The 26,060-nt window shown below is 43.6% G+C and overlaps 1 protein-coding gene across 17 annotated transcripts in view; it reads right to left on the bottom strand.

The window, feature by feature from the left end:
- Positions 1-26,060, bottom strand: part of LOC148021332 (uncharacterized) — a 293,723-nt gene that overhangs the window by 255,968 nt on the left and 11,695 nt on the right. For 16 of the 17 annotated variants that reach the window (XR_015694538.1, XM_087698141.1, XM_087698124.1 and 13 more), the window contains 2 exons: positions 13,571-13,627; positions 13,105-13,218 (listed from right to left, as the gene is read on the bottom strand). Coding sequence is in view for 16 of the 17 variants with exons in the window: in XM_087698141.1 (XP_087554267.1) it covers positions 13,105-13,218; positions 13,571-13,627 (171 nt within the window). In the remaining variant the exon portion in view is untranslated. The remainder of the gene's footprint in view (positions 1-13,104; positions 13,219-13,570; positions 13,628-26,060) is intronic. The other variant, XM_087698127.1, reaches the window with a different exon arrangement.

Raw genomic sequence — 26,060 nt, 5'->3', positions numbered from 1 at the left:
ACTCACACATGAGCTGACATATCTGCTAACACAACCAGCCTGTGTTTGCTATCTCAAACTACCGTGTGCACTATTTTCTCTCTCTTCAACTATCGCCTTCTCCTACAGGCTATCGCCTACCTTTTGCTGACTGCATTTGACACTTTTCTCTCCCTACAACTATTGCCCAACCTAAACAAGTTGCGTTTTGTTGTTTTCTCTCTTCTCACCTACGTTTTAGTCTTTCTCTCTCTTCACATGCGCTTTTAGTTTTTCTCTCTCTTGCATTGCCATTTGCATCAAATCCAACTTTCTTTGGTTGCGTTTGCTAGTGTTTGACATATGGAGGCTGCCTTGCTCCATTTCGGAATCCATTTGGAGTATGACACACTTTGCAACTCATTACCCCTACCCTAATCCTCCAGATACAGAAGTTTGTTATTCACTCTCTGCATAGTGCATTTGTTGCATGAGCATTGTATATTCAACAATCAATCGTTTCATTATTATCTATGTTCATTGTCTTTGAGTTATCCTAACCCTAAATGTGTTCCGTGTTATCAATTTGTGCTTCGTCGTACGATTGGTATTGTGTTTTTGTGTTTAGAGCATCTCGTCACACATGGTCTTTACTATGCTATGAAATACCATCCTAAGGGCTCTCCAAACTCATGGGCTCTAGGGCAGTCCCATAGGCAATGTCTCTATGTCTCCACTGGCCTGCTGCATCTCACACATGCTATTGGGTGCCTACCATATCTTGCCAACTACTAGGCTCCTGTGAGCTACATGCCATTGAAAAAGAGAGATCTTCATGGCCCTAAAGCTATCATGTAGCCTCCTCCAAAAGTCGCATAGAAACTCCTTTGTGATTCCCTCTCTGTGCCAATGGGGGGAGGCTGTTGGCTGTGCTTTGATCCTGCTTATTAGTATTCTTATCCCCAACCTAGTAGTGTAGCCAAAGACGGGCACATCGCAAGGTCTATATAGGAACAAATCCCTCCACACCCACTCTCATAGATCCCCCTTAATCTCTGTAGATGTCTCCTCTGGTAAGCCCAATATCTCCATCCATCAACTAGACAGGTGGATGGATCTAGGTCAATGTGCCACTTCCTCTTGAAGTGAGCCACTACTTTGATCCTCTATCTAGAGCATCTAATGAATGTTCTTTGGTCAAGGTTCTCTCACTAGAGATGGCCATCCTCCTCAACCATTAAAGTAAATGTCTTGTCTTTGCTAGAGACTACTACAAAAATGTCCCCTATAGAGAAGAGACCTAATTGTGCTTATATTTGTCCGCCAATCTGGCAGAACTCCTTCCATCATGGCCTCAACCATAACTTTGGCTCCCTTGAACCCCTGAAGTTTCTGTCTCTGAGCCTCCTACGGTAGCTCCTAGAATGCAAACCAATCTCCCATTGATACAAAAACCTATAAAGAGAAACTCCCACATCATAAGTATGTTCTCTGTCCAAGAGTGTGATTGGAGTCTAATCTCAAAAGGTGATTGAAGAGAAGAGACTACCTTCTCTTCTCTTTAGCTGTAGCGAAGGGTAGCTGGTAAAGCCCTAATGGTACAAATCTCTAAGCTTTGACAATGGCAACCACGAATCTAACCTCAAAGCTCCTTTCTAACCCCCCTACCTTGATCTCCTAAAAAATCCAGTGGATGCTAGGCTGCCATGCTAGCTTCCAGTGCCCTATCTCTCCTCGAGAACTAGAATGAGCCTGTGGGCCTAGCAAATTCTACTGTGAACCATGGGTCTTGGCCTCTAATCTAAAATAGCAACTCCTCCTAAGCATCATGCTTTCCTCCTCTAATAGTTTCTATGTATCTACCTCTCCTATCCTCAAGAGCCTCTACTACATTAAAGTCACCCCCTACTATCCAATGATCCACCTATGGTAGTCTAAAACTGTCTCCTATCTCGCTCGCCATTGAGGGCATAAATGACCAACAAACCAATAAGTGACTCCTCTGTGAAGACATACTCTACATCTAGAAAACACAAAACCAATCATATGACAAAGCACCAATTGATAAACATAGAACACTATTAGGGCTAGGGTAACTCACAGGCAGTCAACATAATGAATAATGAAGTGAATGACTACCGAATATACAATGCTCATGTAGCAAAAACACTATGCAGTGAATACTAAACTTGAAACTCTCGTATCTTTGGAATCAAGGCAACAGTTATGAGCTGAAGAGTGTGTCATACTCTAAATGGATCCCGAAACATAGCAAGGCAGTCTCCTTGTGTTGAACACCAGCAAACATAGCCACAAAAGACTAGATCTGATGCAGACAAGTAGTAGAAGAGAGAGTATGTAGCAAACGCAAATCTATATAGAATAGAAAGAACCTTGCGACAACTATAGGAGGTAAACACAAGCAGCCTAATGTAGGTGATAGGATGCAAAGTGTAGGCGAAATGACGATGACCTTGCTGAGGAAAGAGAACATCAAACACAAGCATTTAACAGACACCTTGCAACAGACGCAAATTTGGCAGTGACGAATCAACAGGCAACAGCTAGATACATGTGATGCAAGGGGTGATGGAAGCTAGAATCATGTGCCAGATGGTAGCATACAACAATGGGAAGCTCTAACCGCGATATCCTCCGTGAATGGCGTATGGGCAGTAGAGATACAGCTCCTAAAACCTATAAAAACGAGATTGATGGAGAGTGCTAGACTGCATGCCTATTTATAGAAAATTTGGGCCACCCAAATTAGAGTTTTACATGTGATACACAATAAATCTCTACGATGGTAATTATTTTTAAAATTATAAGGTTTATTCATTAATTAAGTGTGTTTTGGAGCTATTTAAGTCAAACTAATGCAATTTTAGTTCAATATCCCCTCTCAGGCCGAAAACTGAGCCATTAGAAATAAGCCCTTGTTATTTATTTTCTTTTACCCCCAAGGTGTCCCACCCCAAAGCAGCCAAGGTATCGAGCAAAGGATACATGTCAGCTGCCCAATGACCTATTAAGACTACAAAGGCGATTATTATCTTACCAAGGGAGCCCAAGTGATCACCCCAGAGAGGCCAAGGTATTGAACCAAGAGTGCTCATCAGCTGCCCAAAGCCCTATCAAATCTTACAAAGGTAGATGGAATCAACAATGGCTTGTCTTTTTTTTAAGGCCTTTGTTTTAGTTTATCACAAGATTTAGCATTAAATAAGAGTTTCAAATCAGTGCTTGTTCCATTGAGTCATTATGCCCCAAAGTACAAAAAATAAGAACCAACAACTTTTCCTTTTGCTGTTAAAGCTGCTCAATTCTAGTGCCACAAAATTGTCCTTGGTGGATTGTTTGGCCTAACTTTGGGCATTGTCTTTTGAATTGGCTAGGTTCATTGCAATGGAAACACTTTGGTCTAGTATTATCCTTCGATCCTTTTGACATATCCACATAGTCCTTTATATAGAGAACCCTTACTATTGGATGTTGTATAAAGCTCCTAAATAATGGGCCTTACTCAAATTAATGTGCCTTGTAAGTCAAATGAGCACATTGCCTTGAGATGAGTATTCAAAATTCAAATGAGGGTTTAGTCTGTGGAAGAACTTTGAAACCTATTAGTGGATGGCCCCACTACCTTCATAAAATAAGCAAAACAATCCCATAAACTATTAGGATAAGTGTCTAGGGAATAGCTAAGGGTGTATATGTGTGCCAATCATATGGAGAATATGGGAAAGGCAAGCAATATGACGTGTGAGCAAGCAAGACAAATAAAGCAAGCATGCAAGCATAGAAAAAAAAAGGGCCTTTGAAGACTGCCATGTGCAATGCCACAAGTTTAGTGGATCCAAAAGTTAACCACTCCAAGGATGACTAAGAAGAGATAAATGTGCACAACTGCATATTTACATGAATAGAATGTCATTACATGGAGTAATACAAAGGAAGATTCAAGTTTTCATGCTCATGCAGAATGTGATACAACGCTGCTACTGGGACAGTGTCCTTGCACGAGAATTATTCACTTGCCCAAGCGCCCTTTTACAATCATGCCACCCTAACAGTGCAAACGAAGTTACAAATGTCTATAATGTACAATACAAAATAAATAAATGTTTGAGAATGAATAACTGTAAGCATCATCATTGTCACTATCAAGAGAAAGAAACCGCCCCCTCTCAAACCGGAAGGCAACGCAAGAGGGAAGCACCCTCTCCCTGCCATCAATCTAAAGTAAAGGAGCAGAGTGTACCCAAGACGATCCGTGGTAGAAGATATTGTAGAGTTAGCTTGTTAACCGCCTCGGTCAAAATATCTACAAAATTGTCACTGGATGGCACAAACTCTAGGTAAATAGTGCCTAGCTCAACCTGCTCTCTGGTGAAATGAAAATGAACCACCATATGTCGTGTCCAAGGGATGATGATCGGATTGCTTGCAAGGGCAATGGCACTTTAGTTGTTACAATAGACAATGGTGGGCGTCTCACAAGGAAACTGCAGTGCAGCCAATAAGTTCCTCAAATAGATCGCCTCCATAATACCATCAAAAAGAGCCTAATACTCTACCTCGGCCGTGGAAGCCGCCACCGTCTCCTGCTTATGGCTAGCCCATGAGATGATTGTTGTGCCCAAGGTATAGAGATTTCCCTACAACAAAACAATAGGTGTGAGCATCAAAACCAGCTGGAGAGCGTACTTCTATTGGAACAGAAAGATACTTCGCTTAGATCGAACATTCTCCATCTCCAAGAAATAAGATAACAAACCTAAATTGATCATCTCGAATATAGAGAAAAAGCTTTGCCTTGATTTCTACAACTGCCGCAGAACCTGAGTTAGTGAGGAGTATATCATCAACATACATCAGAATTTAGTTGAACCCCATGCTAGTGGTGTACACATATAGATTTGGATCATAGGGGGTAGAATGGTATCCGTGAGTCCATAAGAACTTGTCCATTCTATGGTACCAATACCTCAATGCTTGCTTCAGCCCATAAAGAGCTTTCCACAAACAAAATACCTTGTCAGTCTGGTTAACGGAAGAAAAGTTAGGAGGCTACTCCACATAGACTTCCTTCTCCAAATAACCATTCAGAAAGGTACCTTTGATGTCCATTTGATAGATTGGCCAACCGTGGTGAGCGACAAACATAACCAAATGATGTCCAGAGCAATAGGTGTGAACGTTTTATCATAGTCAATGCCATGCTTTTGCCTAAAACCATGCACTACAAAGCGAGCCTTATATTTGTCAAAAGTATTGTCAACGTTTAGCTTGGTCCTAAAGATCCACTTCGTCCCAATGACCGGCTTGTGACGAGGACAATCCACCAAGATCCAAGTCCCATTTCAATCGATACTATCCAATTTCTTTTCCATGGCCTCATGCCACAAAGGATCTTAGAGAGCCTCCTACCAACTATCCGGCTTGAAGTATGCAATGTAATCAGCCGACCAAATCTTCTTGGGCCCTCCAGAGTAAAATCTAGTGGAAGGATCCCCCAATCCCGCATAGTCTGCTCGTACCAACGAGGTAATAGGTCTTGTAGAGGGGGCCTAGGAACTAAAGTGTCTGCAGGAAGATCAAGAGCAAGCACTAGACCCAGCTCAAGAGACACGATCTCATATGATATGAGCAGATATGAGGACGCAGAGTCCATTGTAGAAATTTGCATGATGTCCCTCTCATCAAAGAGGAAATCCCTCCTAAACAATCACCTTGTTCGTCAAACAAACGGTAGGCTTTGGCTTTGGAAGAATAGTCCACAAAGATCAAGAGATCTGCTTAAGGCGTGAGCTTTCCTATCTTGTCATTTGGAGTATGAATATAAGCACGACTGCTGAAGACTCAGAAGTAAGAAATAACAAGTTGAGAGCCAAACAATGCCTCGTAGAGTCTTTTTAGGGACTACCGCAGTCTAGCATTGGTTAAGGATGTACATCAAAGTGTTAATAGCCTCAACCTGAGGCGCTCCATGTGCTCTACTACGAATAGTATAGAGCGTGCTATATTCGCGACTATCTGGTTCCTACGCTCTACAACTCCATCATAGGCAAGGGGGTTAGTAGAGATGAGCCGGCGTACAATACCCTACACCTATAGAAACTCAAAGAATTTGTGGGAGGTAAACTCGCTATCAGAATCACTCCTCATAGTACCCACACGACGACCAGTCGGAGCAACACCCAAGCACTGAAACAAGCAAAGGCATTTTACTTGTGCTTGAGGAAGTACACCCAAATGTACTTAGAGAAATCATCCACTATCAAAAAGAAGTATAGTGCGCCACTTAAGGCAGCAGTGGATGTGAGACCACAAAGATCCACAAGAATGAGCCTAAGACGTTACTCAGCATGGGTGGTAGAATGTTGAGGGAAGGGTGTACGATGCTACTTACCTACCTGACATGCTTTACAAACCTCTCAAGATAGTTTTAGGCATAGACGGCCCTCACCCATCCCGTAATGCGACAGCTCATAAAGAGAGTCATAGCCAAGATGTCCTAAGAGAAAATGCCAAAGACGCTCAGAGTCCATGGACTCTTATATGGTGGCCAAGGCCTGGAAGCGATGGAACTCTAAATCATTGGCGGTCGGCTCAGTATAAAAATAGGTCATGTGGTAAAGGCCATTAGATTGTGGCTTGCCTCGAGCAATCACTAAACGGGTCTAAGAATCTAGGACCTCCACCATGGTCGCTATGAAAAAAACTGCTTGCACCCAACTGGCAAAGTTGCTCAACAGACAACAAGTTCACCCCAAGATGGGGGACATGATAGACATCATCGTGCGAAGCTAGATACGAACCCTAGTCAGTGAGAAAACCGACGTGACCCTGGGCCTAAATCTTGACCGAGGAGTTGTTTCCTACAAGGACTCTCCTAGCTACAAGGGCTCACGAAATGAAAATATTTGCTATAGGAGTCATGTGATGGGTAGCTCCACTATCCACAAGCCAAACAATTATTGATGTGCTCAACTATGACGAGTGGGCCTTTGCAGTCACCTTGTCAGAAGGCAACTCGCAGATGTAAACAAGACTTACATCTAATGTTTAAGGAGATGATGTGGGCCTCTTCAAACCGGTCAAAAAACCTTCTAGAGTTGAGTAGTTCGCCCATTGTGATAGCTAACCAGTGGTAGTGTGGGTCTGGCCTCGCCACTGCCCCTATTGCGGTTTACCACCACCTTGCTTCCCTTGCTAGGGGCTACTCAACTGGGATGTGAGGGTCAGATTCTCGAAGTTTGGCTATGTGCCTCTTGCCTTAGATTGACACTCGTTAGCATAGTGGCCAACCTTTTGACAATGTTGACAACACCTATTCTTCTTAGGTAGATTTCGTCATCTAGGTTTAAGAGTAGATTGAGTGGTTCCTTGGGATTCACTAGCCTTGTTTTGATTTTGATGTTGATTTGCTCGAATCCCATGTAAGCACTACCTTCTAATGGTTGTCTTCATCAAAATCAAATGGAACAGGAGAAAGCTGTTGAGGACGTACCATAGCTCTGCCAACCACGTACCGTAACCACTTTTGGATAAACCACGCCTTCATCACCGCACTCCACGTATAATAATCAGTCCATGGAGTTTGTCATTAGTGGATGTGCATGGAGGAGCCATCTGTAGAGGATTGAGAAAAGAAGTAGAGAAAAGAAGGGATTTGGAAAGGGAACACAGCTAAAACACAAGCATTGACTACAAACAGCAAGAGTTCACATACAATATAACCCAAAATCTAACCAAAATAAGACAAAAGCTGCTGTAAGAAGTCAAGAAATCAGTCAAAAACTGCCAAAAACAACAAAAACGGTCGGATAATGCAAGCGCCCAGTCAGGAGGAGATGCGAAGGCACCAAAACGCAGGCTGAAACAGATGCACAAGCTGTATGGATGCTGACATCAGCAAAAAATGCAGGTAAAACAGGTCGCTTGGTTGGAGCAGCAGCCGCCTGATCATCAAGGGCGAAAACAGTCCTAAAATCAGTAAGAAAACACACCAGGAACACAAATCCTGAAATCTGATACCATGACAGAAGTGGTGCAACAATGGAAGCATAAACATGAGCTGTAATAAACTGCTGAAACACAAGACAAAAGAGAAAGGGAAAGAAAGAACACAATACAAATAAGAACTCAGATGTATGCTCGGGAAATGGAATCCATATACCAAGACATGAGACGGTACAGAAGCAATGTGAGTCACCGGCTCTAGAGGCACTGGCACATGCTCCCTCTCTCCAAGAACTGTCAGGTGATGAATGAATGTGGAAGAGGGAGCCTGAGAATATATAGGCCAAATAAATGCCAAAAATATGACTAGTCGGCTGGCTGCAAATAATGCCAAAACACAATAAATGCTGGCAAATAAAATGCCTAAAATATCTCTGTGCCTTGCCTGCTCTACCACATATACATACTCAACCATGAACTAACTAATCTGCTAACACCACTACAATGGGGCACGTGGTTCTAGCAAGTTGGTTGTTCGGCAAGAGTTGCAGCCTGCCCTCACCGGAGACCCCGACTCTAGCATGGAGTAGGGCGTCCACTTGGGATTCAGATGGGTGTGCAAGGACACCGTCCGTTACCTAGGGTTCCTGGTGGAACTCGACATCACTCCTGCCCAGTAGTTTCTTATAGTCCTCGACTCTATTAGGTGGAAGCTGACCTACTGGAGTACTTCCCACCTTTCCCTAGCAGGCCGAGCCCTAGTGGTCAACCACGTCCTCCTAGCGACGGCTTGGTACATCGCCTCGTGTTGGTGCTTTTCCTCATCCTGTGTAGTTGAGTTTCATCGCCTAGTGCAGAATTTCCTCTGGGCCGAGTCAGACGGTTCCAGGGACTCCCAAGCCAAGGTGGCATGGGCGACCATCATCCAACATCGGTTAGAGGAAGAGCTTGGGATCATAGACCCAGAGTATCATAGCCTGGCCCTTTTGGGCAAGCTAGTAGTCCGCGGTCTCACACCCGGAGGGCAGACCTAAAAGGCCCTACTACAAGAGGGACTCCAGGAGTGTAGACTGAGGCTTGGTGGTGACTGGAGGCCGTCCTTGACATGGATCTTCACGACGACCCAAATAACGCCCCCCAGATCCTCCTTCGCAGCCTACTTTGTGTGTGGCAGGGCCTCCGTAAGACCCTAATTTAAAGCCCCCCAGGTTGTCGGGAATGAGATAGACCATCAACCGGTGATCTGGAACCCCCAGGTCAGAGATCGGGATGAGATACATATTGGCGAGAGCCCCCACATCTAATGGGCTGGTTGGGAGACTGGCCCTGCTCGTACCATCAAGATGGTGGGAGGTGTACAAGATGGTGGACCAGGAGGAGTTGATGCAGCGATACCTCAAGAGTGGCTTGACCCCCCGATACGAGAGTTGGTAGAGCCTGGCGAGGTATGGGCCGCTAGACTTTCACCAACAGGTATCCCCCTACAGGTGGGGGATAGAGTGGGCGGTGCCCCATACAGGACTTTCTTCACCGTGCAGGAGGGGGGGTGTCTGGTCTTTGATAGAGAGCAGCAGGATGAGGAGATCATTGTCCTTCCGTGGAAGAGGATTCGTGTGGTTGGCCTTCAAGGGAAGACCTGGCGTCTGGACCCTTATGTGTTCTGGGAGGAGTTCCAGGAGTGGCACCTCTGGATATGGGATAGCATGCCACTTGATGAGCTAGAGTGGGACCCTGGAGAGTGGCTATGGCCGGCCACTGCGATCGCCAAGAAGCCACCGAGGTTCTTGGAGTACACAGCCAGGATTGGCAGACACGTACTGATGCAGGAGAACATGGATTGGGCGGGCAGAGCACAGCATCATGGATGCCTTCCATCGGACTTTCTGGTGCTGCCTATGGGACAACTGGAGACCAAGGAGGGTATCATATTTCTTATGGCTTTTGGCACATGGAGGCTTGGCAGTGGGGAGTTGGCTAGCCCACATGCAGAAGGATGGAGGGCGTAAACGCTACACACAACAATTTCTAGAAACTCCAAAGTACTGCCTTTGGTCGTGTGAGGGGGCGCAGCTTGTGTGGAGAGGAGCATGCAGCATTCTCCACCATCGAGCACCGAACCTTGGATGTATCTCATGGGGAGCTTTCTACTAGTAGGCAACCAGCCAGGATTGTCACCATTTGTATGAGGCCGAGATGCAGGACACGACCTTCATCATTGAGGCTAGGTCGTGCGCAGTGGTCGGCTTGGAGGCTCTACCCATCCATCAGGTATTGGACCCCACAGCATACCACTCTTAAGGTATGGGAGATCGTAGTAGGGAGTCTTATTGGATGGCACATCTGGAAGGCGCGTTGCCAGGAGGGTTTTGGTGGGGAGAGCCTTTCAATATAGGTAACTTCGGTAGAGCTCTGAACCTCCATCATCCACTCCCTCCGCAGCCGATGGGACTAGGTACGGGGCGAGTCTCGAACTTGTCAGGAGCTCCGTTTTCACTTCATGCGCATCTAGGGCGGCCAAGACCTATTCTTCATGATGCAGGCAGGTAGCCCTAGATGGCGATACATCCCCCCCTCCCCCACGCCCCATGGCTTCTTGCCCCCATCCCCCCCAAACCGCCTTGAGAGGCTTGTACATATTATATATTTATGACCTTGCACCAACTCCAGCTAGTCTATCGAGCATGAGCATTCCATTGTAATCGGTTCTTTTAGTAATATAATCATCCACACTTTACTTGCAAAAAAAAAATTCCATTTGTGTTTGCTACATCTAGGATCTCCTTCACTACTGGCGACCTCCTCCTCCACTAGGCATCAACATCAAAGGCTGCTACATTTGCATTTTTAGCTTTTGACTCTTCCTTCACCTCTGGCATCACTCCCAGCAACTACCGTTAGTCATTAGGCTTGCATTTGCGAATCTAGCAAGAAAAAACCTTTGAACAACTTTGGACTTCTTTAGGTTGTCAATTATACCCAAGCAAAGCCTATCTCTTATAAAAATGGTAAAGTTTTGATTAGCCATCATAAAGGATATGGCCTCAAGTAACCACACAATATAACACATTGAAACTGCACATTACATCACATTATGTGCATGCCCATTCATCTTTAGATGAAGTGCTCACTACCTTCTACCAATTGGGTTTAGGCATCTTCCTAGATGGAAACTAGCCATATACACAATAAATGTTAAGATGATTCAATGATCATATCGCCTTCTACCTGTATCAAATCAGATTTGGATTGTGGGAGCTACATAGTTGTGCAATCGTGAGGTTTTGGTACTCAAGGGGCTTAATATTGGTGGTATTGGAGTATCGCTTTTTTTGGATGCAATAGTTGCCTGTTTGTAGGAGGAGACGTAACAAACATTGAGCATCAATGTTTTCATTGACAGTTTTCCTGAGCCTAAATAATTTTGCTAGGGTCTTTGAAAAGTATGACATTCTACAAAGCGCCATCATTTGACCAAGAGCCCCACTCTGGATTACTCATGGGCATACTAGACTCAAGGGCACTATCATAGATGGGATTTGATTGCTAGTATCACTGTTTGGTTCACTTGGACTGTTAGGTGTAGCCTACTAGCTAGGCTATTTGCCTTTAGGGTGTTTGCACCACAAACTCTTCCTTTGATTTGGATAGAGATCATTCACACTCCTCACAGAAGATAGGAAAGGCTGTAGGGTAGTTCTGAGTAGATGAGGAGCAGGACAGATGCTTTCATGTGGACATGGGATTCCAAAACCTTATTTAATGTAGCTTCTCACATGGTCTAGCACTATAGCCCACCAAATTGATTACTCAACCATTATATTTATAATGTATTTAGTTACTCTCTACAGGGGTTTCTTTGAGTGGTGGGTATTTTACCTTAGAGGGGTTTTTCCTGCCTGGTACCACAAATAAGATTTTACAAGAAAGGAGTGACAAACAATCAAAGGTCCATTTGTGCATTGCATGCTCAAGAACCTTCAAATGTGCACATACATGTGGACTTAAACGGTATAGTCTTTGTGTTCCATTGTGGATTTGTAGCATGTCTCTTTCTACAATCTGGTTAAATGTTTGTGCTGCACTAGACATGTCTTATAGTCTATCAATTGTCACTGATATTATGAGATCTACCTTATTCCTCACAGATAGAGGCCCAGCATTCAGTTTATAAGGTGATTTAGTTATTGGTTATAAGGGTATGGTTTCTTTATGTAGCATTATTGGTAATACGGGATGTAGTATGGTTGCTTTTTTTGTTGGGGTGGTGATTTTAGATGGACAACCTACTTTGGCTTCATTGTAGGAACATAAAAGTGACAAATTGGCTACTAATTTAGTTATCAATGATAACAAAAAATGTCATGTTATTAGGTAAATGGTCAATGAGGATGTTTAGGGTACTCTTTCTTTCCTCATCATTGGACAGCATCTGAGTAAGATCCCTACTCCAGATGACTCGCAGGCATAGTGGACCCAAGGATACTATCACATATCAGAGCTGATTTCCAATATAATAGCTTAGTACATATGGACCACGAGGTGCATTCAGACTGTAGACCTTCAGGATATAGCCGCAGCAGAGACTCTATCAAGGTTTTGGTTTAAGACCGTCCATACTTTCTGTGGGACATGAAAGAGTATGCATGGCAGCTCTAAGAGTATGAGGAAGAGAAGAGAGGCCTTCTTGCAGAGGCCTAGGACTCCTCAAGTGGTCTGGCATTATAGCCCATTGGATGGTTATTCACACAACCATTGTACTTGTAATGTACTTCATTCCTTGTACTTTATTTTGCTCTAGGGGGGTTTTTCTCCAAGGCATTATTAATAGAATTTTCTTTTATTGAAAACAATGTACCTCATTCCAAAATAAAAAAGAGTGGCAATATTTTGCCAAGAAGTTACACTTGTTTGGTAGCAACATAATTTGTTGAAGGTACTAAACATATGGACAAAAAAACGGATTGCAAAAGCAAATAATGAATGTACATGTAAGTATCAAAATTACTACATAGTCCCCATCTTTATGAGTTTGTGATGTATAATTGTGATAAAGCTGTTCCACAATCAATTATGCCCATATATCTATTGCAATCATAATATCAAGCATTGAATCAGATTGATTACAAGATGCACTCTGTTTTTACATCAGTGATGATTAAGTGAATAAGGCATCTGATATACCTCAAGCAAGTTTGTAATAGAAGCTTCATGATGAATAGCTAGACTTAAAGGCATTGTAGAAATATCTTCTGTGACATTTTGCAAAAGAATTGGAAATATTTTCTCCATCCATATCTGAAAGAAATGCTTCTTTAGATCTTAGTAAGCATAATGAGTCCATCCAAATTATGTTTCTTTTAAATCAGACAAAGTAGTATTTTTTATATTTAGTGATAAATAAACAAACAAACTTATAGGACAAATGGCTATAACAAAAAAAGTTTTTGCCATTGAAGCTATAAGAGAGAACTGATTCAAAAAATGATTGAAGACACTTATTATAGAACCCTCATATAAACTAGAGATAAAATAAGGAATGAAAGTACATTATAAGCTTTCATTGGACTACTGCCTCGAAGAGGGAACAAAAGAGAAGAATATGTCATTACATCTATTTCCTGCAAATTTTGGAAAGTTTTTCCAATACCTCAATCACTAAGAGCTCATGCATCAAAACTCCCATCTTGTCATGTGAAATTAATGCCTTCCAAAAAGACAGCAAAAGGATTTGTTATTATTCAACCAGTATGAAAAGCTTAGCCCGCAAAAACATACTGAGCAGCGTAAAGATGATAGAGACGTAATTTGGAGGATTTTCTTCCCCAGGAAAAAAATATCATTTAAATGCCACCTCAATAATAATCATTAAGGTATTTACTTACGCAATACAATAGCCTAATATATAAAAAAACAAGAAACACATGGATCAAGAACACCTTGGCCGTCTGCTCAAGGGAGATGACTACTGCAAGGGAAACCTGTAATCCTCATCAAGTGCTCTGAGACACCCTGTAATCTCTCCATCTACCTTGAGAGTGTTAAAAATCTTGTCCAAACGCAGCCAAGGAACTTAGAACTAGAGATCTTTTATTGATTTATAACCTCATTGCACCTTGCTGTCTAACAAGGGAATAATGCCAGCAAAAACCCAATTAGGTGTGTATTGTCAGACTCCTATGTGCCAATAGCCAAATAAACAGAGTGACCTTCCTGAATCGTCTGCCTAGCCCTGTCTACTCATTTGAGTCCTTTGCAACAACCTGGTCATGTGCTACAAGAATGGAATACCCCGGCCCTGTGCTGAAAGGGGTCTATCCTTATCCACTCTTCTAGGTTTTAACAAGCCTCTATATATGAGTCTCCTCTGATAAGCCCCTGATCTCAAGCCATCCTATGTACAAGCAGCTGGGTTGTGTCAATGTACCACTTCCAATCACAATGAAACACTACATCTCTATCTAGTGCAGCCAGCTTACACTATCAGCCAACCTCCTCCCTCATAAGTCTCACATCCTTGTTAACTGCTAAGTAAAAGGAACCCTTAGTAGAGATACCAAAGTCATTAAGTGCATTGCATTACATAAATTCCTATTTCAGTCTCCACTTACAGCCCCAAAGTCTTTATTTGTATCATTTATTAGTGTTTGGGCACCACCCTAGATAGTTCAGTGACTCATGTGCCTATAAATAGGGCATCGGCATTCATCCATCTACACTTCACACATCCATCATTCATTGTTCGATCAATATCCTCTTCTCTGACTGCTGATCTTCATCATCTCTCCTCCTCACTGCCCAGTGGACACTGCCTACTGGAGCTTTGACTGCCATCTTTTGGAGCAGATTGCTGCTTCCCACATCATCAGGAGCTGTCATCTACATCAGCAGGCTGCCGCCCATCATGAGGACTGATCATGTGTTTTCACCTTCAGCTGTCATATCTGCACTTTTGCAGCAGATAATTGCGCATTGTCACTCTCTTCAGCAATCAACCACTTTATTGTGCCGGTGACCTGATTTACAGGCTGGACAGACCTCCATTTGCAGTCTCAGCAGTCTAGCTTCACACACATCTCCTCTTCAACACCAGCTGACCCTGCATTTGCTATTTTCGGCCCTGATTCCACCCGCTACAGCTGCGTTTTGGTCTTCAGCAGGCTGCCCTTTTGATCTTCTGCCTTCTGAGTACACTTGCTGTTGCTTATCATCCTCTTACTCTCTGACAACTCCTCAGGACTGCATTCCGCTCCTTCTACTGCTGTCCTTCATCTTCCCATGCATACACTGACATTTCACTGCCCCGAGGACTATAGTTGGCTCCCTCCAAAGAGTAGCTCTTTTCCTCATCATCGACACCTTTGCCCAAACGACTGCATTTTGCTCCCTTCACGGTGAAAATTCCTTCTAAGTGCTGCCGGCCTAATCAGCCAAGAGATTGCAATCATCTCCAAGCTTTTCTGCATTGTATCAGCATGATTCGTCATTCATCATTCTCCATACTTCTTCGATGTTTGGAGTTTTCTTTGTAACAATGTTTGCCATACACTCCATGTTTCTCCCTGCAAGCCCACTATTTCTCCTCCAAAATTATACAAGGAAAGGTTGTGATGTATGAATGTAGCCCAATATTGGGCTATAGTTGGCACCACTCTAATCCTCTTCATCTATATCCTCCTCCCTAGCCTAGTGGCATATCCAAAGAAGGGCACATCCCAAGGTGTCTCTCAAAATGGATCTCTCCATACCCACTCACTAAGGTCCTCATGGTCTCTGAAGTGGCCTCCAATATGCCAAAGGTCTCCATCCATCTACTATACAAGCATGTGGATCTGGGTATAAGTACGAAGTCATGCCAAAATGAGCCACAACTCTAATCCCATGCCAAGAGCATCCTAGGAACTTCAACTAATCTAGATCCTCTCACCTATGGCCGCCATCCACCTCTACTAAGAAACTCAACACACTCTCTCCATTAGTGGCTGCCACTCAAGAAGGGTCTCTCCTCTGGTGAAGTGCTCCACCCATGTCTGTGACGTATCTATGTCAATCCTCCAGTCCTAGGGTACCACCTCCCTAATGCTCTACATTATGGCTCTAGTCCCCCTGATGCCTCAAAGTCTCTATCCCTATATTTGATCTGGTAGCTCCAAGAAAGGAAAACCACTCCCCCCTTGTAGAATCTACTTGCAAAGAGAACCTCCTCCAAGATAGGCGAGTTCTCTCTCCAATGGTGTAGCCTCTATCTGTCTTGATTAGATGGCTGAAGAGAAGTAAATGCGTCAACTTCTCTTCAACCATGGTTGGTTCAATGCAGGTAGGTCCTACAAATATTGATCTCCATGCCCATGTAATAAATGCAACAAAACCAATCTCAAAGCTATTCCCAAGCCCTATGGCCCAAATGTGCTAAAATATCCAATGTATGCCAGGAGGCCATGGTCCTCCATGAGCAGGAGCAATGGTGTCTAATCTCCATAACAATAGCTTCTTCCACAACTCCTTGCCCAAAAGGAGGCCCGTCATGATGAGCTTCACCATCAGCACTCTGCTCTAATTGTCCACGTCAATGATCCCCAAACTACCCCTAGATCTAGGATGAATGATGACATCTTAGGCTACCTTAGCCCTTGTGGTGCTACCATCTCCACTTGACAAAATAATGTTCTTGATGAGTCCTTTCCCTTTGCAAATGCATGATCTAGAGAAGGCCAAACAAGAAGTGATATACCAAATGGTGGTGACCAAAACATGATTTGCAATAGCATTTGCCTTATGCTCAGTACTGAGGGTGCTAGCTATTGCTCTAAAGAAATATCAATGCCCACATGACAATCTAAGTATCTCATCAAAGTGCCATGGGGAACCCAAGTGAAATTCTCACTAAGCCACTCATGGTGTGAGCTTCAATACTTAATGGATGGGCAATGCAACCAAGCCAATCACAATGCAAGAACTAGCCTCAATGAAGATCAAGCCATGCACCTCAACCCCATACAATAAGTGGCAGCCATATCTAACAGATTGCCAGTAGAAGGCCCTCCAAGATATACACCCCAGGCTAAGCACCATGTCATGAGGATGTGAAATTTTGCCACTTTGCTTAGCATTTGATTAAACGATTAATCAAAAGTGCAAATGTGACTTGCATATGTGAGATGCAGGTTAGTTGTTTCACAATTTGGGACCTACAACACTAAGATATTAGTCAGTGCCAAAGGTAAAAGTTGTAACAAGTTATACTAGACATGTACTAGGTGGTACTTGGTATCAAACTTTGACCTAGACCATTTAATTGCCCTTAAGTATTAGTGGTAACGCTAGAGAATCGACATTAATTAATTAGTTAATGCTAGTTCTGAGCTAATGAGTCCTCAGGATCAGGATTGCTTGGGTGATAGATTGGCCTAGCCAATTTAATTGTTGGCCAATTAGTTTTTTTTTTTGAGCCATAAATAATTACCAAATTAATTTTCAAAATTAATAATTTAAAACTTAATTTAATAAAGTTGGATAATACTAGAAGGTGTTTTTGAAAGGTTGCCACTTGGCAAAGTTGCCTATGCAAGTGGAAAAAGCTAGCTGGAGGAGGCTTGGGGAGGGGTGTTTGTTTTTTTGGGAGGGACCGAGGGGGGGGGAAGGGGGGGGTGGGTTTTGGTTTGTTGTAACGACCATTACAGAACTTCAAGTCGTAACCTGTCATGAGGCATACAAATGGCACAACAGAAAGGCATATATCAATAAGAAATCCTCCTTTGTATTCATGATATAGAAAGATACAACATTAAGGCACATCTCAAGACTACACCCTCGTGACACCGCCTATGTGAGGGTTCACCCCACTGAGCCTAGGGAATCACATGTAGAAGCACAACCCAAGCAAGGCTTGAGTGACTACTACTCCCTATATAGGTGTTTCACGTAGCAATGCCATGGTATACCTACAAAGCCCTTACAGGGGGAAAGAGAGGGAAAGAAAGAAAGAAAGATATATTAACGTCTAAAAAAGGCCAACGTGACCTATGAGACAAAACCCAATGCATCTATATCCAATGTTATCTCATCACAATAAAGATGAAGTCAAGTTACATGAAATAAATGTATCCTAATATGAGGTTAAGATCTATTAAAATAAAAATGGTTCTAAAATTGGAGAGAGAGAGAGAGAGAGAGAGAGAGAGAGAGAGAGTGTGTGTGTGTGTGTAGTGGTACCTCTCTAGGTCTCAGGATCAACACAGGATCTCCATCCTGAAATGATCCAAGGCTGCTCTACTAATGTGTTGAGGGGTGAGCATCTTGTATCTTGCAATGATAGCTTTGATCTAACTATGGTATGGGCCTCTCAGTTGTCACCAACCACTTGGAGAATCAATGGAGGAGTTGTTTGCTATAGGCATCAACAGCAACAGTCAATGGACGTTGGCAGCCAACCGAGAGGATTCCCACAACAAGCGACTATCTCCAAAGGCTTCTTAGCATTTATGACAGCAAGAGGCACTTGGATCAGCGAAGGAGATTAAAGAATCTCAATGTACTCCATTCATTTGCAATAAAAGACAAAGAATACCACAAGAAGCACCAATTTTAGGATCAACAAACTATCCGTTGTCCAAGATTAAATGGTAAATTTTGCATTTTAGTTTATGTGCCTCACTTGCTTGTTGTAATCATTGATAGGTTAATATCACCCTCTCTGAAGAGAAAGGCTAGTTTCATGGTTTCATTGCCAGGATTGGTATATCATTAGGACGTGAAATTTTGATGCTTTGCTTGGCATTTGATTAAAGAGTTAATCAAATGTGCAAATGTGACTTGAACATGTGAGCTGCAAGTTAGTTATTTCACAATGTGGGATCTAGGACCCTAAGATATCAGTCAATTCCAAAGGCAAAAGTTGTAACAAGCTATACTGGGCACGTACTAGGTGGTACCTAGCATCAAAATTTGGCCTAGACCATTTAATTAGCCCTAAGTGTCAGTGTGGTGATAATAGAGAATTGCCATTAATTAATGAATTAATGCCACTTTTGGACTAATGAGTGCTTCAAATCACTTGGGTGATAAATTTGCCTAGCCAATTTAATTGTTGACCTATCAGATTATTTTTCAAAGCCATAAATCATTATTAAATTAAGCTTCACAATTAATATTCTAAAAATTAATTTAATAAAGTTTGATGATGCTAAAAATTGTTTTTGGAAGGCTGCCACTTGGCAAAACTTGCCCATACAAGTGTAAAAATCTCGTTAGAGACTGGGGAAGAGAGAGAGAGAGTATATTAACGTCTCTAAAAGACCAATGTGGCCTATGAGACTAAAGCAGTACATACAATGATGGTGTGTTTCTCATCTGGAACGAGAAAAAAGATGAAAAACATGCCTATAAGACTGAAAAGGAAATGAAATAGTGTCCTATAAAAGGAAAACATGTCAGTGATCTGAAAGTGAGAGTAGAGAAAGGAAAACTCTCCATCAATGATATGTCTGTTCTCTAGGGAGGTGTATCTCTGCATGGCTGAGGCGTCTCGGCATCTGTCTCCTGTGGCGCTCAATGATGGCTTTAATTTGTCTGTGGTGTGGATGTCTAGGCCTTCATCCGGGTGGACGTGGGCGCCTAGACTGGCTAAGTGCCACTGCTCTATCCAAAGGGACACCTACAAAAGATGAGGTCCAATGATGATGTACTCCTGTAGGCTGTGTGGCAGTAGTAGTGGTATCTGCCATACTCTGTTGTGTATCAGTGAAAAAGTCAATGACTGCTCTCTGTCTATGTGAGCCGAGCTATGGGGGCCTCCTACTCCGTAGAATTGTTGCTCTGCGCCTCTGGAGCTCCAAGAGGAAAAATCCCAAAGATCTCTGATCCTCAAACTGCATGATCCGTCTCAAGGGTCCAAAACCCTCTCGAAACAGACAGTGGTATCTACCTCGTATGTCATAATATACAGTGCATCGGCAGATGTAGTGTTCCTCTGTCTCTGGCTCTCTGTCGCATAGTGGGCATATGCGTTCTTCTGTCTCTATACCCTCCCATCTGCCTGTCTCAATCCTCAGGTGGTGGGATGAGGTGCGGATCTGACCAATAACTGTGCGTAGTCCATGAGGCAGCTGTGTGTCCATGTAATTGGGTCGGGTGATGAAACCATCCTCAAATACCTGGAGGAAGTGGGTTTGGTAGTGTGCCATCCTCGTGCCATGGGGCGAGGGGGTTCGGATCCAGGTCTTCTCCGTATCTAAATTCAGTATGTCTGCTCTAATCACATGGTTTAGCTCTGATCGGCTTAGGTCAAGTGTAGGGCAATCCAGGCTATAGTCAAAGGGGGGTAGTCTGTCAATCTGCAGACCATGTAGACGCATCCATGTACTCATCTGAACATACCAACAGTGTCTGTCACCGTCTGCTGCTAGTTGTCTAGAAGAGGCCAGGGCTAGCCCTGGGTATCTATCTTGGGGGAGCTCCCATAGTCTATGTATGAAAGTCACTGTCTGAACCAAGGCCTCAGCCACCATGGGTGATGCCCCCAACTCAGCTCTGATAATCTCATGTGGGGTCAAGCTCTTCGCTCGTATCATGCGTGAGATCATCATGACCAGTGGTCTTTCCATATGCTCCCATCCATCATAGTATTCCTTCTCTGGTCCATCCTGGTCTCCCAAAGGCTGTCTTCTCGTGTGAAACAGACTCGGGCCCCAAATAGCTGCCCCATATAGGAGTGTGGGTGTAACCAAGGTGTCAAAAAGCCATAGTTTGGTGCGCGGCTCATGAAATTGTATGTGAGCACATTGCCTCTCCAATGCACCTAAGGCTGCATATGCTTTTGCCAAACGAGCCTCTGATGTCTCTCTTCAAGAGAACTGTGGTCCCTTCAATGTGACCCCCAAATAAACATACTGCCTAACCATCTCCACTGGCTCTCCGTCAAAAGTAAACTGGTGCTCAGCTCTTGTCACCCAAGCAACTGAAGTGTTAAATACCATAACTTTAGTTTTCCCAAGGTTCACCTTAAGATCTCTATCTCTGCAAAAAGCTGATAATGCATCCAAGTGTCTATTTAGTCCCTCAGGTGAGTCAGATATAAGTACAATATCATCGGCATAAAGCAGTAATGGTATCAGCACTCCAGCTAGGCTAGCTCCGGCCCCACCTGTCCTATCCACATATTCTGAAATTTCATCTATATACAGCCCAAAAAGTGTCGGTGAAAGTGGACAGCCTTGTTTCACCCCAATGGTGCTATTGACTGTATCTGAGATGCCCTCACGTGTTCGTACTCTCCCTGTCACTGTCTCATACAGGGCATAGATACTCCACTGTATCTCTATGGGCACATCAATATTTTGCATTCTTTTCATGAGTCTAACACGTGGCACTGTGTCAAAGGCCTTGCGAAAGTCCACAAAACAGCAATAGATCTTTTTCTTAAATGCCTTGCCTTCTTCAATGATTGCCCTCAACGTAAAGATATGGTCTAGAGTTGTATATCCCCTCCTGAAGCCAGCCTGGCCTTTTGACCTCAGGCCATGCATCTCGGCCCATTCACTCAACGCTTGTTCCACGATAGAGCCATATATCTTGGCCAGCATGTGTCCAATCATGATAGTTCGGTAGTTACTAGGTAGCGCAGGGTCTCCACTCTTAAAGAGCGGCACAATAATATGGTCTGACCAACAGGTTGGAAATCCCTCACAAACTGCCCTATTAAAGATGTGAGCCAGCGTTGGTGCCAGAATATCACAGGCATGCGTGAAGTGTTCAGCCACTAAATCCTCATGGTCTTGGGCTCTTCCATTTTTCAGTTTCCATATAGCATTCCTCACTTTTTTTTTTGTGAAAAATCTGCAATTTGCTGGTCTTGAGGTTGAGGGGAGTGGCATAGGCTCTTGGCCAAGGATATCATAGAATGTGCAAGCATATCCATGCCAATCATCCGGTCTAGTAATTTGTAGGGGTGGCTGGTTCTCATGCATCTTTTTCCATGCTCTCTTGCTGTCCTGCCCCAAGAACATGGAATACATTTCTGTTTCTAGTCTGCTCAGGTATTCCCGCTTCGTTTTGCGTACCAACCGTCTGAAGAGTGTTCGAGCATGCTTATGTGTGCATATGCCAAGTGCCAGCTCTCGCTGAAAACGTGCTCGTGTCTCTCTGCACTCATCATCATACCAGCCATTCTGTGGAGCATTACCTCGTGGAGGTTTATCTGACGGTGTAGTGTGTGGGAAAGCGTATGCTGCTGAAGTGTGTATTATCTTGGCCAACTGTCCTGTAAACTCATCCAGAGAGGCCTGTGTGTCTAGCTCCCTCAATGCATCTCGCACAGTAATGCTGTATATGTGTGAGGTCGCTTCCACAAAATCATAGCGTGGTAATTTTGGTATGTGTGACTGTGCTTCGTGTATATGCCCATATTGCATTGTGAAAGCTAGAATAGCATGGTCTGCTACTAATCCAATTGGTCTGTCTGAGATTTCAAAACTTTTTATGTCAGGTAGCAAGTTGGGTGATCCAATCAAATAGTCCATTGTGCTTGACCCTTTCTTGTTATTCCAACATGTGAAGCCATTAGATCTTGGCCACTGTGGTAGCCCGTTAAGGATGGCCAAACCATGTGCACTTCCCAGTGCCAGTAGGTGTGTTCCATATTCTATTATCTCTCTATCTTGGGCTGATCTAACTAATCCCACTTCATCTAATGCAATATCTCTTAACATCTCATCACTAGTGTCAAAGAAAGCAGATTGGTTGTTTCCTGTGCATGCATTAAAGTCTCCTCCTAGTAGAACATCCCCAATTCTCATGTATCCCATTATGTCCTCATATAGTGGTGTATACGGGGATGCCTCTTTAGGGGAAAACTTAGAGTATGCAGGGGAAAAATAACATATGGCAATATACATGTCTCGAGTTCTGCTTGTACATAACCTGATGCACATGTATCTTGCCTCTACATCTCTATGTACCACTTGGACTGTATCTCGGAGCTCTTCTCTAAATAGAATTGCCACACCTCCTGATCCCCTCGTCCCTCCAGGCCGTCTAGGCTGAGGGCGATATACACTTTCCCATCTATATCCATATACATCAGGTAAACGGTTGTCTTTACATTGATGTGTCTCAGTATACATAGCAATGTCTATACCTTTGAAAGTATCCTCAAAATAACCTACATCTGTCTTAAGGGAGCCATTGCAATTCCACAGTGTGAACTTCAGGGTCTCATAGGCCGCGCACCGTCATGCCGTCCTTTTCTCTGTGATGATGACTCTTCCATCTCTGTATACAACCCATTTACCTGCTTTCCGTGCCTCTAGAACACATGGCATATTTTCTCTCCTGTGGGCTAACTGGGCTGGGGTGAGGTCTTCATCTAGGTAGATCTTTTCTCCTTTGAGAGCGATCCTCTTAGAGAGGAAGGCTCTCTTCTTTTCCAGGTCTCCAAACTTCAAGATGAGGACTTTTGTTTTTGTGTCAGCCTTCCCGACTCGCCAAGCCCCAATGATGGGTACATTTGTAGCTCCAATTTTGGTGGCAAGAGCTGTAGCATCTTCAATTGGGGAGCTTTTCTCATCTAGTCCAACCACTCTTACGTGGAGTGCGCGTACCCGTCTTTTTGCCTCTTCTTCCAAGGTGGCATTCATGAATTCCACTTTGTTGCCATACATTCCTTTGTTCTTTTTTGCCACATCTATCCATTCTGCATTTTCTTTGACGGTATTCTCAACATTCTCCATTTTCTTTTGGGTGCCTTCCACCACACTTGCATAGGTGTGCATGTCCTTTTTTAAAACATCCATTTCTTTTTGTAGTTCCGGTGTGGTTTGTGGTTCCTTTTGTGCGTTCAGTTTCTTTTTGCATTCCTCTAGTTCTTCGTGTAGATTAGAGATCAATGAGTCTTTCTCTGCCATGCGTGCATCCAATATTTGTTGCATCTCCTTTTTTAGTTCTTCCATCATTTCAGCTCGAACCCGCTCTTGTATGTCCTTTTCCATTTCCTTCCTCATGGTACGTATTTCAGCACGGAGTATGGTCAACATCTCCTCATATAGTGTTTCATTAATTTTGCGGGATGTCTTCCCATATCTACTCGACCCTGGAGAGACATTCCAATCTCGGGTTTTATGCCCATAGGTTTTGTATCTCGTGTTCTTTGGCAGTGTATGAAACATGGTCTCCATGGTTGGTTTTGTGATTCCTTCATTGTCAGTTTCTTCCATCGTAATTATAGTATGCGCTATAGCATAAAACTGTTTACAATCTGAGTAGAGTAGTAAACCAGTGACATAAACTATCACTCTAGCATGAACTAGAGACAGTATATCATAGACTGTCAATGTGACTGCATCATAAGATATGACTGTAGCATGAAATGTTAATGTGCGTCAGTCTGAGATCACGCAGGTTTCCAGTCCACACAGCATGCAAGGTTCACATCAGTCTGAGTACATCTGCAATCTCAGTGCATTCACAGTGTCTGCATTCATGTCAGTCTGAGAGAGTGTCTGCAATCTAGGAGAGTGTATGCATACGTCACTGCTGCCACGGTACATTCACAGTGTCTGCATTCATGTCAGTTTGCATTCATGTCAGTCTGAGAGAGTGTCTGCAATCTGAGAGAGTGTCTGCATTCGTCACTGCTGCCACAGTACATTCACAGTGCCTGCATTTATGTCAGTCTGAGAGAGTAAGTGCAATCTGAGAGCGTCTGCATTTGTCACTGCTCCCACAGTACATTCACCCAGGACACAGCAGACAGGCCAGCATTCATGTCATTCTAAGTACATTCGTGTCCCTGCAGGACAGTGGTTGTTTCCCTGTGCAGAGACGTGACCTTGCAGAGCAGCTTCTTCGGGTCAGCACTCACGACAGTCCCGCCAGACTATTGTCACTACCGTTGCTCCCACTAGACTGCCGCCTCTTGTAGGACGGGGACATAATAGTCACGTCAGCTCTTATCACTCGCGCCAAACACGTCCATCACGCCAACATCCCGTCGCTCACGCCAGACACGTCCATCACACCAGATACGTCCATCACGCCAAACACGTCCATCACACTAGACACGTCTCTTCACGCCAGTATCCCGTCGCTCACGCCAGCATCTCGTCACGCACCCCACAGAGAGAGAGAGAGAGAGAGAGAGAGAGAGAGAGAGAGAGAGAGAGAGAGAGAGAGAGATACGACGTAGACTCCCTCCGTCACGCCAACATCCCGTCGTCACGCTAGAGAGAGAGAGAGAGAGAGAGAGAGAGAGAGAGAGAGAGCATTCCGAAGGTGGAGATTTGAGAATCAATGGAGGAGCTGTTTGCTGCAAAGTACCACAGTCAAGGGGTATTGGCAGCCAGCCAAGAGGCTTCCCATAGCAGGCAACTATCTCCAAAGGCTGTCCAACAGTAGGCGACAGCATACAAAGGCTGGCAACAGCAATAGAAGGCTCCAGAGCAACAAGGGACAGCATTTAATGTTGTCCAAACAGGGCAACAACAGATTTTCTCTCCTTCATGAAGAAATTCTCAGTTTTCTCTATTCAGCGTTCTCTCTCATCCTCCAGGTAATTCCCATACTTCCTCAACAATTTCCAATAAGATCAAGCATTGGAGGTTGAGATTTTGGTCAATCTCTACTGTAAACCCTAATTTACACAGCAAAAATTAGGGTTTAACAACCACCTCGAGAAGTGTGCTCAAAAATTAAGGCCTAGAGATTTGAATTTCAATCACACTAAAGTTGGGGCAATTTCAAGAGATTCAAGTGGCCATTTAGCTAGCATGCATTTGGGGCTGAATTTTTCACCCAAGGAGCACAGTTGAAGGCCAATTCCTAAATAAACCAAAGGGCAAATTGATTTGAAGGTTTTCCAATAATCTATAATAGCAAGAGGCACTTGGATCGATGGAGGAGATTAAACAATCTCAATATACTCCATCCATTTAAAATAAGATAAAGAAAGACCATGAGGGGTGCCAGTTTTGCGGCCAACAAGCTATCCATTGTCCAAGATTAAGTGGTAAATTGTGCATTTCAATTTATGTGCTTTAATTGCTAGTTGTAATCATTGATTAATCAGGTTATTACCACCCTCTCTCCGAAGAGAAAGGTTGCTTTCACACCATACAACAAAGAATATGGTAGACTCCTCTCCACACCAA

Source organism: Lygodium microphyllum, chromosome 18 (genome assembly GCF_053477565.2).
Source record: "Lygodium microphyllum isolate KBCC chromosome 18, Lygodium_microphyllum_v1.1.10, whole genome shotgun sequence".
Taxonomy (NCBI): domain Eukaryota; kingdom Viridiplantae; phylum Streptophyta; class Polypodiopsida; order Schizaeales; family Lygodiaceae; genus Lygodium; species Lygodium microphyllum.
This window is presented reverse-complemented; position numbering and strand designations above follow the sequence as displayed.